The sequence below is a fragment of the Meleagris gallopavo genome, chromosome 3, assembly GCF_000146605.3.
Source record: "Meleagris gallopavo isolate NT-WF06-2002-E0010 breed Aviagen turkey brand Nicholas breeding stock chromosome 3, Turkey_5.1, whole genome shotgun sequence".
In the NCBI taxonomy this organism is placed as follows: Eukaryota; Metazoa; Chordata; class Aves; order Galliformes; family Phasianidae; genus Meleagris; species Meleagris gallopavo.
In genome coordinates this window covers 80,211,760-80,226,892 of record NC_015013.2, presented here as the reverse complement: position 1 = coordinate 80,226,892, position 15,133 = coordinate 80,211,760, and the positions used below count along the sequence as shown (strand labels likewise).

The 15,133-nt window shown below is 42.9% G+C and overlaps 1 protein-coding gene across 1 annotated transcript in view; it reads left to right on the top strand.

The window, feature by feature from the left end:
- Window positions 1-13,763, top strand: part of SAMD12 (sterile alpha motif domain containing 12) — a 178,973-nt gene extending 165,210 nt beyond the window's left edge. The window contains exon 7 of the mRNA XM_031552972.1: window positions 5,315-13,763. Within this exon, the coding sequence (XP_031408832.1) occupies window positions 5,315-5,354 (40 nt within the window). The 3' untranslated portion in view covers window positions 5,355-13,763. The remainder of the gene's footprint in view (window positions 1-5,314) is intronic.
- Window positions 13,764-15,133: the final 1,370 nt, after the last annotated feature.

Sequence of the window (15,133 nt, the reverse complement as noted above, 5' to 3'; positions counted from 1 at the left end):
AAAAAAAGTAGAACTGAAAGGAAACCTACATTTAATTCCATATTTTTGTAGCTGTTAGAATCATCTAGCATGGATTTATTAATGAGTACTAAAGGCTTGGGACTGGGATTACTATGTTTGAAGCTCTAGATGTTGTGCTTATAGACCCTCGTTTTCTGTCTGCTCCAAAACAGAAATGTTGGTTTCCTGCTTGGCAAGAAAATTCAAAAATCAAAAGAAGAAGAGACTTCCTCCCTTTTCCCTCTTTGTATTTTTCTACCATAATGACAATGCGTTTTACAAACAACATTAAGTAGCCTTCAAGACTGTGTCAGCTACCAGGTTTTAGTAATGAGGGGAAAGTCAGGCAAGCCAGACCAACACATGAGTAGTAGGAATCAAAACAAAATTGTCTGATCAAGAATCACCCGCATCCCTGTTTTCCTTCTTTACTGCTGGGTGTTGTGTTCAGCCCATTGATTAATGGCTTAGCACCATTTTAATAGAAGCAGAGAGGCAGTGTCATTGGCAGCCCAGCAGCTTGCTGTCTTCCTCCAGCCCTGAGGCTTGTCTGGCTGCCCTACAACACAGGACTGGGGCTGGGAGCTGGAAGCTGGGGTGCAGTGGGCTGCAGGACACCAGCTAGGACAGGCAGACCCTCAGGTAACCTTTGAGCTCTGGCACTGTTGACTCTGCTTATCAGGGTTAGGTAATAAGGATGTGCAACAATAGCTTCTTTTACCTAGAGAACAAAAATGCAGAGGTTCCTCCCACTCAGCCCAGAACAGCTAGGGGATGATTTCATGGTGAAATGAAACCAAACTCGGTGTCATCTGGCCTGGGGCACTGATTGCAGTGTGGAACCATCCTGTTCTTGCTGCAGCTCCCCTTGGCTGCATTTCCCAGCCCTTGGTAATCCTCGTTCCTCCTTCTCTTGTGGTGGTTGATGGGGATCAGTAGCTCCCCAAAGAGGTGTTTTGTTTTTGCCTTAATTTCCATTAGCTCTCACACTTCAGTGCTTATAATTCAGTGAACAATAAAGAAAAAGGGTAAATCTATGAATGAGCTGGCAACCATTTCCTTTTGTCATTGTATGCAATTTTTCAAAGCTAGCATTGCTGCTACATATTAAGAAGCAAGACGCAACAAGTCTGCAGTAATCTGCAGAATATTGGAATGTCCCAAGCTACGTGAGAAGCATGAAGTGAGATACCTGCAGCCTTTCTGACACATACTAGTCAATGCAACTGAAAGCAGATATTACCACACTGAAAGTAATAGTTGCTATAAGGATGTTGGAAATAAGAAATTTTTCCTAACAGTCTCATGTTTGAAATGTCCTGCCTTGAAGTTTACTGTAAAATTAATTCCAGTACAGAAGAAATATAGCAAAGGTAATAAATATTTGTTTTCTTTATCAGGATCCTTCAGTTATGAAGGTATGAAAATAAGCAATACTGCTAGGTTGAGCAGAATTAACATATATTTTAAATGAATGAAAAAGATGTTTCTTTCCTAGTTAGAAAAAAATTCACACATAAATGAAATACGTCTCTGGCTTTGAAATGATTGGTGTCTTTCTATGGCAGCTTCCTGAAAATGTCATATGAGATTAGATCTGTAGGCCACTGAGTTGGTAAGCTTACAAACCCAATGTGAGAGGCAGTCGTCATTCCAAGAGCCCACAGGCTAAGGCAGTGCTTTCAAAGACAACTGCTCACTTGTGATACCTTTTAAAAAGATCTTACTTTCTAAAAGTGCTGGGTACATGCTGTTAGAAAACCAAGATCGTTAGAGGAGTCTCTATCTGGGCATCAAAAATTATAGGTTACAAGTGGGAATAAGTGCTTCTAAAATCTTGACCTCGAAAGATAAAATTAGAAGAAACTCACTAAATCCTGCTAACCCCTTGCTTTGCTTGCTCGAAGTTCAGAGCTGAACAGAATTACTGCTTTTCCCAAGGTCAGTGTCACTGGTTGCTTGCAGGCTGGGTTACGCTCACACTATGGTGTGATGGAGCTTGGGTATGGATCAGTCCCTGTTCTTTGTTTTTGGGTTTCTCGTGGCCCACTGACTCATGTAAAACCCAGACACGTGCACAGGCCAAGGGTTCAGACAGAGTAGATGATGGGAATTCCAGCATGGGAATCTTGAGGCCTGACCTGATGTAAGTCGCCAGTTTGCCCATTTTATTTTAGTTCTGTCACTCTGTGGATAGGCGAGATATTTTTCATTGCTTGGGAAAGCTTTTCATATTTCCCCTTCCTTGCAGCACATGAGTTATTTAGCCTCAAAAAAGAAGTCATTTCTCCTTTGTGAAACAATCACATCTCTGCCAAAGCTGCAAAAATTCCAGCTCACCCGGAATCCAACATTTTTGAGGTTAGGTACCTGTTTGCTTCTCTCCAAGTTTAAAACCTTCCCCCAGATTTCCCCTTCATCTTCACACCTGCTTAATATCCCCGTTGCTTCCTTTTCTGCCCCAGGGGATGCAGTCAGTTATCTGCCTATGCCAGGTGAAGGATCAAAACTTTCCTGTCAGTTCTCTCATAGAATAAACATTTGTTGGGTCCCAAACATGTTCCTTTTTCAGGCCACTTTGGACGCGGGTTTGTCATGGAGCAGATGACAGCAGGTGCTCGTGGGATCATTGCACTCAAGGACCTTGAGAATAAAAGTAGTGGAAACCAAAATGACAGCTAGCACTGTAATTGAATGAATGTGCCTAAATAAGGAAGAAAGTAGCTAAGAAGACTGAGTTTTATTGTTCTTCTATTTCACAGACCATATTTAAACTGAGGAATAAGGTGTTTATAGCAAGGTCAGGACTTATCTTTTGTAAAATCTCACTCAGTGCTGTTCCAGGACCTGCAGGTTTGCATCCTGCCCATTCCCCCCATTCAAGCAACCCTTCATTTCCATAGCTGCAGTGGTCTGGGGCTCCAGAGGTGAATGAAGTCAGGATGGCAGAACCCACCAATTGCACCCTGGAGAGCAGAGCTCTGGCCACTGCCAGCCCATGCTTCAGTTGACATGAATTCTGCCTTGGCAGCATCAGAATCAGTATCACTAATCTAATTGGAATCTGACCCCCCAAAAAACCCCAAAGATTGTGTTGAGTAGTGAATATCTATTTGCCACTCTCAATTACATTTGGAATGTCATGGCATTCAGGTGAAGTCCTTGATGACTGGAAAAAAATCACACCCATTTTTAAGAAGGGTAGAAAGAATGATCCAGGGCACTACCAACCTAACATCCTCACCTCTCTGTCAGGGAAGATCATGGAACAGAACCTCCTGTAAGCTATGTTAAGGCACATGGAAGACAGGGAGGTGATACGGGACAACCAGCGTGACCTCACCAAGGGCAAGTCCTGCCTGACCAACCTAATGATTTTCTGTGATGGCATAACTCCATCAATGGACGTGAGAAGAGCCACCAGTATCATCTATCTGTACTTCAATAAGGCCTTTGACTCAGTACCCCACAGCATCCTTCTCTCCAAATTGGAAAGATATGATTTGATGGGTAGACTGTTCAATGGATGAGGAGCTGATTGCAAGATCACGCCCAGACAGTAGTATCAATGGCATGATGTCCAGATGGAGATCAGTGGCAAGTGATGTTCCACAGGGGTTAGTACTTGGACCAATGATCTTTAATGTCTACATTAGTGACTTGACAGTGGGATTGAGTGCACCCTCAGCAAGTGTATGGATGACACCAACCTGTGGAGTGCAGTTGACATGCCTCAGGGTTGTTGCCCGACAAACTTAAGCAGTGAGCCCAGGAGAACCTCATGAGGTTCAACAGATCCAAGTGCAAAGTCTTGCACATGGGTCATTGCAACCCCCACTATCAGTACAAGCTGGGGAGTGTAAGAATGGAGCACATCACTGCCAAAGAGGACTTAGGGATACTGGTGGATGGGAAGGTGGGCGTGAGCCAACAATGTGCCCTCACAGCCCAGAAAGCCAACCATATCCTGGGCTGCATCAAAAGAAGCATGGCCAGCAGGGTGAGGGAGGAGACCCTGCCCCTCTGCTCAGCATTGGTGAGATCTCACCTGGAGTACTGCATCCAGATGCGGAGTCCCCAGTACAGGAGAGACATGGACCTGTTGGAGTGTGTCCAGCGAAGGGCTATCAAAATGATCCACAGGATGGAATACCTTCCCTATGAATATAGGCTGAGAGAGCTGGGGCTGTTCAGCCTGGAGATGAGAAAGCTCCAGGGAGAGCTGTAGGCAGTTATTCAGTATTTAAAGTGGGGCTATAAGAAAGAAGGGGACACACTCTTAAACGAGGTCTGTTATGAAAGGAAAAGGGGAAGTGATTTCAAACTAAAAGAGGGGAAATTTAGATTCAATATAAGGAATAAGTTTCTTACGGTACAGGTAGTGAAGTACTGGAACAGGTTGCCTGGTGAGGTTGTGGATACCCCATCCCTGGAGACATTCAAGGCCAGGCAGGACGGGGCTCTGGGCACCCTGATCTAGCTATAGGTGTCCTGGTTTATTGCAGGGGAGAAGGATGACCTTTAAACATCCCTTCCAAATCTAAGGATTCTGTGGTGCTGCAAGCTCTGCAGGTGGAGATCTCACAACCTGTAACTTGTTCCAGTGTTCAGCCACTCTTGCTGGGCACTTTTTCCTTGTATCTACCTGGAATATCTCTTACTGCATCCTGTGTCTGTTATCTCTTGTCTTTCTGTTTTGCATCTCAGAGAAGAGTTTGGCAAAGGAGAGAGGAAATTATAAGAAACCTCCACATAATCTTTTGTTAATGTGATTGACTTACAGCTTTGTGAGGACTTTGAGGCAAGGAATAGCAGCTTCAGTGCCACAGAAATTGAAGGTGCTTTACAACAGCAGTGGCCAAGTCTTACTGTCTTGACCAGCAGAAGTGGTGAGCGAGCATCAACCTCTACTTTGACACTTGAACCTTTCCAGCATTTGGCTATTGAGGTGCCTCAGTAATTTATGCAAGCGCAGCCAAGACCCAGGCCCTCTGGGACTCAGATTGGCGGAAGAGTGAGCAGTGCTTTAAGATGAGGCAGTAAAATTCAAACGGCATTTGTTAAATCAGACAAATGATTGCTGGCCTGCACTTTATATTTATCTAAGAAATTGATTAGGCACAGAGTTTTTTGGTTGATGAGTAAAGTTGATTAAAGAAAGTGCCAGGGTCATAATGTATGTTCTAAGAGTAGTTTATCTTTACAGCAGAAATGCATTTGCTCAGCACAAACATGTAGTTGAAATACATGGTAATTCCTTTACTCTGGTCTATGCTCACTGTCTGGTTTTGGTTTTCTGTTTCGTTTCTTACAGCCCCAGCAGAGAGCTCTCCATAAACATTTCCAGCCTGTAAAGCTGCTGTCCTGCCACTTGATATGAAAATGAACTTTCCTTCATGAAAAAAACCATAATCAATGGCACTGCCAGAAGGTGAGCTTGGAGGAGCGAAGACAAACGTGAAGTAAAATCAGCCCACTCAAGATGATGCATTTTGAGAAGACCTGGTTTGCTGTGGAGTAAAAACGTGGTGCATAATATCCAGTGCTAATTTGTTCAAAATGGTCATTGACAGACCTTTAGCTGGAAAATTTCTTCCGGTTTTCATCACTGTGCATAACTTTGGGTTCCCTTTAGGGGACTGCCTATGCCCTTCACTAGAAGTCCTGTTTTAGCATGGCAACTACTGGATTCTTCTATTATGTATGCAGATGGCATGATGTTTTAGGAAAAACTTACAGGAATTCTCCAATCTCCGTGGATATGTTCACATTACTACACCCCTGATAGGAATGTAGAAGTCTTGTATGTGTTAGTTTTGCAGTCTAATAGTATTCCGTTAAACAGTATCAGCACTTCATGCGTGCTTTCTGCACAGAATTAGCACAGTCCATATATATACAATGGTCTTTTCTAAATACTGAGGATATGTTTCAGTAGTTGTGCTGAGACTGCATCCAAACGGAAGTCCACTACTAGCATACCTTCACCGAGTCACAGTACACTGTGTAGATAGGTTTGCACGTGGCAGAGGTGTGACTTACTTCGTGGACACTTGCAGAACAGCTGTCACAGAGGTAGCCAAGAACAGGGTTGGTTGAATGAGCTGTAGGACACTGTGTCTGCTCTCTCTCCCATCCAGCAGATATCAAAGGCTCTCATTCCCAGTATACCAATGTGCTTTCTTACTCAGTGAGGGGGGGGAAAGGGAGAGCACCCTTCTCAGAGGGGAGTTGGACCTAGAGTTTGGTCTACACTAGAAACAGAACAAACTGGAAGAATTCAGATTCTTTATGCTGGCCACTGTGTATGTTTTGGGCAGGACTTGGGAATCACAGTCCAAACCAAACGCTCTGAAAAAGGTAATGCGTAAGACTATACTTCTAAGGAGCAAGACACTCCCTCCAGCGGGGGCAGACTTCTTTGTTAACTTTTTCCACTTTCTATCCAAAAGCATATTTTGGTAGGAAATAGGAATAAGCAAACGGTTCTAATAAGCCTTTCAATATACTGTAGCAGGCTCAAGACTGTTGCATTCAATCTGAGCATTGATTTCTGTTCAGTCTCTGAATGGCTGGCTTCATCACTGGCTGTATCACAGCTGGCTGTGGTACTGTTTTTTTTTTTTTTCCACGGGGATTTAGTGGAATTAATGTCTGTCCCTAACATCAGGACCTTCTTGACACACTCTTTGTAATGAACTGATGCCATCAACATGCTAAGGGGACTTACCTATTTGTTCCTTATTTCTTTAAAATCAAAGGTAGCTTTTGTATATTTAAAAACTGTCATTCTCTCCAGCCTAATAGGCAGATACTGTACAGTTGCTATTAAGGTATATGCCAAACCGTGGGTGAAGTGCCATACAGGTGTGAAGATGCAGCAGTGGAGAGAAGGCACAATTACATCAAGGTAAAGGCACCTTTTTAGAGCAAATTCCTGTGTTATGATACTTAAAAACTATTGTACAGTTCATTGCTAGAGAATTCAAGGTCAGCCTCTGAGGGTGCCTGTAGAATCTACAGATAGGTACATTTAGGATGTAATTTTTTTCAGATGAGTGCAGGATTAGGTTACAGCTCTCCACCCATCTCAGATTCAGCATGTTGAATACTTCTTTACTGTTCAAGAAGAAAACTGATGGCCAGGATTTTCAGAAGTTGCTGGTGATTTCTAGTGGTTTGGGTCTTTCCATGGGTTTTCAAGTGAATCTCCCAAAAAGTATAAAGCAGTAAGCTTTATATTCTCTTTCTGAAAATCCTGGCCCTAATTTTAAATTTATTGGTGTATAAGTTCTCCTTATGATGTAAGAATCTTTGCCAACAGCAGCATTTGCACTTTTTAGAGCTTTTCATAGTATTGTAGGTTGGAATCTGATCCTTATTGAGAGAAGTGGCTGAGCACCTCGCAGAATTCCATTATAAGCTCCAGTAAATTTTACAGCTCTTTCTGCTACAGATTTTAAAAATGCACTCTGGCAACTGACACCAATTTTGTGTTGGTATAGCAATTAAAAAAAAAAAACAACAAAAAACCAACTTGAATATAAATTATTTTCAAAAGGAGAATGCTGTACTCCTGCAGTAGAAATTCTCTTATTTTATTATCCAACAAAAAATTCTGGCATAATTTGAATGATAAAAGAAGAGTTTATCAGAGAGTATTATCTTAAAAGGGCATATGAGAAAAATATGAGTTAGGCAAAGAGCTGCTAGAAGCATTTTTGTATCAGTGTTAGTGTTGAACATCTTCCAGTATATGGTCATGAATTTAGATGTGTGCACTTCTCCCATTAAAACAGTTTGTTTTAAAAGCTTCCCAGGATTCTAGCTATGGCGATCTAGAAAACCAGTGTTACAGGCCCTGAGAAATGTGAAAACAAATCCAGACCCTCATGTAGCCAAACTCAGTGAGAGCTCTGCTGTAGGTGCCCATGGACCAAGCTCATTTGGCAGTGCTGTAGGTCTCCATCCTACAGACAGCCTGTGCATGTGGAGAACTCTAAGCATAAGCAAGAATAGTTCCCTCGTGCCCCACGACACTCCTCACGTGTGTAACTGTCTGCAGGAGCCATAAGGAAATCACTGTACTTTTTGGCTTGTATTTAACTATTCATCGTGTTTGGACGTTTTTAATCACTGTTATTCTCCCAAAGTAGGCCATGCTTCCTCAGGGATATTTATGAAATTGTTCTGCAGCTACTGAACAACTATCTGGATCCCAGCGTATTCTTCCAAAAACTTTTTAATATAAATAAACATGTGGGGGAGATTTTTTTTTTGTTATTGTGAATGGGGGCAGGTACTGTATTCTCGGAAAGGCTCTTGAGTGCAGACAATCAAGTCTATTGCATTTTTTATGCTGAACACCTTATTAGAGCGGACACAACCGCTTTTGCCTGGGTCGCAAGAACACTTCTGTGGAAACAATGCTTTATCTCCAGTCAATAAATCATTTATGTCGAGTGCCAAAGACCAAGTCAACATGAAAGGGAGTGAATAAGTTATTCCGGCAGAGGAAGTGAATTTAAATATGCTCAGAGCCATTAGTTCTGTGCAAAAGAGTAGAAGATGAATGCTATTTTAATAAAAGAGCAATTATCAGCCCTGTGGAGCTGGATATACTCGCAAAGCCCAGCGCTACCATTGCACTGATCACTGCTCACAGCTCCGAGACGATGGAGCAGCAAGCATCCCCGTGCAGTGCCTGGCCACTGCTCTCTGGGCAGGGACACGCAGAGAATCGCCATCCTCAGTGCTTCAAATTATGCCAAGAGCAACATAAGAAAACTGGAGGAATTGCTCTCCTCAAAAAACATGCTGCGAATGAAAACATCCTTTGCACCGGTTTAGTCCTTGCTTTTTTCATCTGCACGGCTTTCTTTGCCCGAAGTCCCCATCGCTTATTCTCTGAGGGAGAACACAGCTCCCCAGGAGGGGAGACTGCAAAAGCCCTGCAAGCCCCTTAGCCTTGCTGGTCCATCTGTGTCATGCTGTAACATTGGGCTCCTTCCTGGCTGGCTGCTTCTCAGCAGCCAGACTGAAAGCAGCTGCAGTGTGATTAAGGAAATCAAACCATTATTAATGACAAATTTCTTTGTTTGTTTTGTTCCCCATTTTGCAGAAGACCCTAGGCCAGGCCCCCAGCAGACCTACAACAGACTGTTCCATCCTTCTCCTGAGATGTGTTGGTTAATGTCAGTTGTGGGGCCAGTCCTGAGGGATTCTGTGCTATAGCCAAAAGCAGCCTCCCTCCGCCCTCCACAAAGACACAAGATCTCAGTTATTCAAAATAGGTTCAGACAAGCAGAGTAAAATCCCGTATTTTTCACCCCCGTCCCCTTTTAACTCTCTGCAGTCTGACTCTCCTTTGAAGGACCCTGCTGCAAGGCCATGTTGATTGACCCGAGTATATGTAAACTGGTCAGTAAGATTTTAATTTAAAAAGTCCTCTGTTATAATGAAAATTGATGACTGGGGGAAAGTATTACCGGCATTACCTGCAGCCTCCTATGGTAAAATGCAGGTAAGCCATCTGGAGTGCAAAAATGCCACCAGCGTAGTGCATGAGTGATTAGGCAGGCATGTGAGTTTAAATCAGCAAATAAGCAAAGCAGATGTTTGATGTGGGAAGCCAAAAAATGTAGGAGAGGTCAGTGGCCAGTAGGCTAGGGCTACTGAGACCAAATGCGTTCTGCATCCTCATAGACAGTCATAGCGAATCTGGTGTTAGGTACAGCATGGTGGTTACTCACTGAACATGTGAAAACCAACAAATATTCTTATTTGAAAGCAGTAGAATAAAGGAGTCAGTTTTCACACTAAAATGTAATTCCTCCTACTCCATCAGTAATTATGGGTAATATTAAGCAGCAACTATCCAAGCATATTCTTAAATTCACACAATCAGATACATGAGTGTAGGGAAACCTAAGCGTAAGATTTTTCAGAACTTAAAAGCATTGAAAGAAGCTTTAAATTACACAAAAACAAACCAAACTCCAAACAAATAGTAAAAAAGAATGAGTGACCTGATGCAGAAAACTATAGGCTCATTTGCTTCCTATCAGTCTGGGGTAAAATCATAGAAAGGTTGATATGAAGCAGTCATTAAGGCAATTAAAAATTGATAAACCCCTCCAAATGATTGTTATAGAATGTATTGTGTCAAGTAAATTTGTTATCATTTTTTGTGATATCAAAGGCTTGTTGATAAAGGAGGCTCTGCAGACATGCTATCCTTAGCCTCCTATAGATCATTTGATTCTGATAAAGAACAAAAAGACACAATGCAGAATCACTACAGACCACGCTAAGTGGATTAAAACTGATTAGTTGCTTGCTCACAAAAAATGGTTACAAATATGACATTATCATCAGTGAGACTATTTCTAATGAGCTCCTCCCAAGGTATTTTCTATTTTCAATATTCCTCCCAGAGAAACAGAAAATTACTGTTGGAGCATTTACAGATGACAAAGCCAGGTGTGTGCCATGAAATGGTGATGAACCTGGAGTACTGCAAGTGCAGAAGCCAAGGGGAGGAGAAGAGCCTCCTTGGGGGCTTGAGAATGTAGTTGGGTGGCCATGAAAGTCAATGTCATCCACTCAACGTCAGCCCCCAGGAGCTCTTAGGAAAGTGTCATCTCTGAGGAGGACCATCAGTAGGACTTGGAGGATGTCTAGGATCTGGCAACAGTGATATTACGGAGCTATTTGTGCCTATCTTTCATATATTGACAACTTGGAAAGATTATTTTCTAAAGCTCCCAGTGTCATTCAAGGGCAGGAAAACAGCTCTTATTATAGCGCTAGACTAATGAAGCTCAAGCTATTAATTTATCAGAGACGATGTGAAGAGATGACTCAATCTGCCTGCAATCACAACCTCTACCTGTGCAGGAAGTGCTGGCTGAGGGCAGGTAGTGCTTTTATTCAGCGGAAAAGGGAATGATGTGCTCTACTGGCTGGAAACAAATTTCAGGTTAGAAATTAAGCACAAATGCTCAACAGGGAGGATAATTACACATAGAGACAACTTACTTTCCATTACATTCTCCATCACGTACGGTCTTTAAGTATATGCAGAGCTTTTTTCTAAGTCAATAAGCTCTACCTCAAATGGAAATGTAGGCTCTGTTCAGTAGTCCCTGGATGAGGCAGTTAGGTGTGCGCTGTGTAAGAGCTCAGCCTGGATCATCACTAGATCACCAGATGCAAGGTTCTGAATTGAAATGTCATGAAGTTTAAATACAAAAGGAAAGCAGGCCCACCTATATCCATTGTTTTCACACAATATTGTCTTAGAGAGCTATGAACTGACCTGTAACTGGTGGGAGCTGCAGTAGGTCTCCTCGCACTTACAAGGTTCTTCTGCATGTGATTGAAGAAGAGAACAGAACAAGAAAAGACAACAAAAGCTGCTGGCCATACAGAATTATTCTGATGTTGTTCGGTAGTAACAGCTTGGGATAAAGTCCTGCACCCAACACCCACGTGACCCATGTGAGCATGCAGCGAGAGCCGTGGCTTTGCCTCTTGATCAAGTAGGCACCATTTTGCTGGCATGAAACAGGTTTTATGTTCAACAGCTAGCAGAGGAGCTGAAGTGCTGACTGAGAATCACATTGTGTTGCTTTACAGTTGAACAAGGTACAAAGCCAGCTGTTCCTGCTCTCCCAATGAGCCCCTCTGCAGCTGGTGAATGGAGCCCTCATAGTGAAATGAGTTCAGTGGGATAACCCAGAGCAGTGAGCACTGCAAGCATTATTGCAGGTGGCTGCTATGAATGTTGTACCTTCAAAATAAGCAGCAGTGCTCGGCTTCTTATCCAAGTCTCATGAAGCTGCTGCTCTTAGGTGCAAGGCGAGCACAAAACTATGAGCCGCCTTTCAGAGTTCTTTGTTGTGCTGTAGAAAATGGCACAAAATAGGATGTGTATTTTAGAGAGAAAACAGTTCACACAGGCATAAGAAACCATAAAGGCAATACTTACTGCAAATTGGTATTGAATCAATATCAAGAAGCTGGAACAGAAAGGGACATAGCTAAGAAGATAAAGATCTTTGGGGATTCTTGCTCTAATCCAGTGTGAAATCCTAAGAAAATGAGTCTGGCGTAGATTTATTGTTCAGAGAACATTGGTCAATACCAGCTGCAGTCAGGTACATTTGCAGGGTTATGTGCCAGCAGTGGAGCAGTCCTATCATGGCTGCAGAAGGGCTGCCTCTTCCCTAAAAGTGGGATTTCAGTATTGTTGTAAGACAGGCTTAGTCAGAATGAGATGAAAAGCTCCTTTCTGCTTTTAATTCCAAGTATATCTAAATACCTTTTCAGAAAAAGAAAAAATCCTGTGTAGCTGTTGTTATATCTGTAATCATATTACTTCTATTAAGTACTTGCCTAGAATTCATCTATTTAATATCATGTTACCAAATTAAATAGTGACATACAGATTTTTTTTAAAAAGCTGGGAAACCAATATTGCAGCCCAACTGCATGCAAGCAACAAAAAGGTGTGCAGAGAAAAAAAAAAATCTGCCCATGGAATGCTTAGGGGACCTATTTGTTTGGGTTTGTTTATTGAGAGCTTGGTTTTACATCTAGGCAGGGGCTTTCCCTACTGAGCCGGGCTCTGGGCTCAGGACACATCCAGACAAACGCTTGGAGACCTCTTACTGTGTGCTGGAAGCTCCTCCGCTTTTCTTCTGAGAGGGGTAAGAAAAAGATTAGGTAGCTTCAGTGAGCTGGAGGAACCACAGAGGGATGTCAGCTGCCAGTTTACAGGAAGCGTCTTGGCCTGAGGCAGAGCTCATCATTCTCCCCTCTAAGCTCAGCTCTACTGATGGAGAGAAACAAGTGAGCCATGCAGGGCACCCAGAGCCCTGCACCAGGCTGTCCTGGGGCCGTGGCAGGAGATGGACAGACAGACAGACCGACAGACCACCTTGCAGGATTAGCAGGTTCAGGGCCATTACTGTTGGTGGTCATTGCTGAGTGCTAGGCTTCCCCTTAATAATGGTGAATTGCATGGAGCAAGAACCTGCTGGCAAATGTGAGTTGCCAGCACCGAAGTCATAGAATCAAAGTGACTGAAGTTGGAAAGGACATTAAATAACACCAGATCATCCAGTCCCGCCCCTGCCTTGGGCTGGGCCATCTTGTACTTGGATTGGGATGCACCTAGCTTTGTCTTCAGGTTCTTCTAAGGGCTCCAGATATATGGACCTGCCTCATGGTTGTTATTCCTTTTTCACATCTGAGCATGGATGACAGGGAGACCCACCCACGATCAGTCTGACATTGTGTTGGCCAGCATTTGGCTCCTCCATTTCAGGGAGCTGAATTTAATTTTAGCTGAGCCTGTCTTTGAGGAGAGCTGAAAATTCACAGCTGGAATTGTAGCATCATCTCCATAGGCTGCCCCAGATCTGTGGCCCATACAAAGAACCAAACCAACCCCATCCGCTGGTGATGGACAGGAGCTGAGGGAACCCGAGCCACCTTCAGGCTCAGCTCTGAGCTACATGCACCAGGAAAATTCTCCTGTAATCTCCTTTTAATGTTAACTTGGTTGAAAATCTGGTAGAATGGCAGCACTCAAATGGTTAAAATGTGACAGACTGTTATTCCCAGTCCTCTGTGAGAGCATTTTAGAGACGAAACCAAGTGAGGTGGCATAACAACAAAGTGTGCCTTTCTGTTGGATCTGCTCTGCTCTTCCCCAGGCATCCAAGGTGTTCCTCTGTACAGCAGTGTTTTTTCCCAGAACTGAAATTATCATGCAATCTAATTTTTAGTACACGAAGTGGCCATTACTGTTAATTCCACCCTACAGTTTTTGTATTTCCGCTTTAATTCCTTCCGTTTTCAAAAATCAATGGAAAATAAAAGCTGGGTGGGAGGGAAGAATTCTAATAAATGATGAAATTAAAATCAATATCAAGTTTTTGGTATCTTCGGGCATGATCTCTGGAAGCTTTGGATATCTGCTTTATCATTTTGTATATTTGACAATTTTGTACTCCGCATCGTTTGACTTCATTTGTGCATGGCAATGTATTAAAACATGGAATTTTTATTATAGAGTAAAAGGGTTTTGTCTGATTTAAGCAAATTCAGGGCTTGATCCATTGCTTGTCCTGGACTCATGGGGCTCCAGCAAGGGATGTGAGGAGTTTGCTGCCTGGCACTGCGGGTGTTATGAAATGCAACGTACCTGTAGGTGCAGTAGGACATCTCACAGAATCACGGAATCATTATGGCTGGAAAACACCTCTAAGACCATCTAGTCCAATAATCAACCCGTCCACACAGTGCCCACTAATCCGTGTCCCGTAGTGCCACAGTTACCCTTATCTTGAACACCTCCAGGGACAGTGACTCCACCATTCTCTGGGCTGCCTGTGCCAGAGCATTGCCACTTTTGTGGCAGACTTGCGTTCCAGACTCTTCACAGCTTCATTGCCCTTTTTTAGAACATGCACCAGGGCCTCAGCAAATCTCCAGGGGGTCCAGAGCACGAAAGAAGCAGGTACTGGATGGGGTGCACATCACCCATCTCCAATCCACCCCTGTTTATTCCCTCTATAGATCAGCACTTGGGGCACAACAGCGATGTACAAGTCAGCAACTGAGTTAGTTCCAGAAACTAATACTGAAATTCCAGCACAGTATTGTGTTCTCCCATATTAGTGTGCTTTTTTGTTGTTGTTGTTTTCAGCCATACCCATGAGTGTTCTTTTATTTGTAAGGTAGAGATTGATGAGATATTTTGGTCAAACAGAAAATACTGGGCTTAACACAAAATAATAGAATGAAATTACATAGCGTGCAATGTAACTGACAAAGTCAGGATAAATTGTCATCTGAAAAAAGAGAAATCATGCTTTTTATTGTAACATCTTGTGATTGGGCTGCAATTTACTAAATTCTGTTTACATCTTTAAAAAGCTTTCTACTCCATAAACTTTGTTAGTGAGAAGAATATGTTAGCAGAGAAAGCTCCATTTTAGCACAAATCTATATACATCTTGGGCTGAAGGCAGAAGAATTAGAGAATCAGAGAATGGCTTAGGTTGGAAGGGACCTTAAAGACCACTGAGTTCCTGCCTCCTGCCACAGGTAGGGCTGCCAA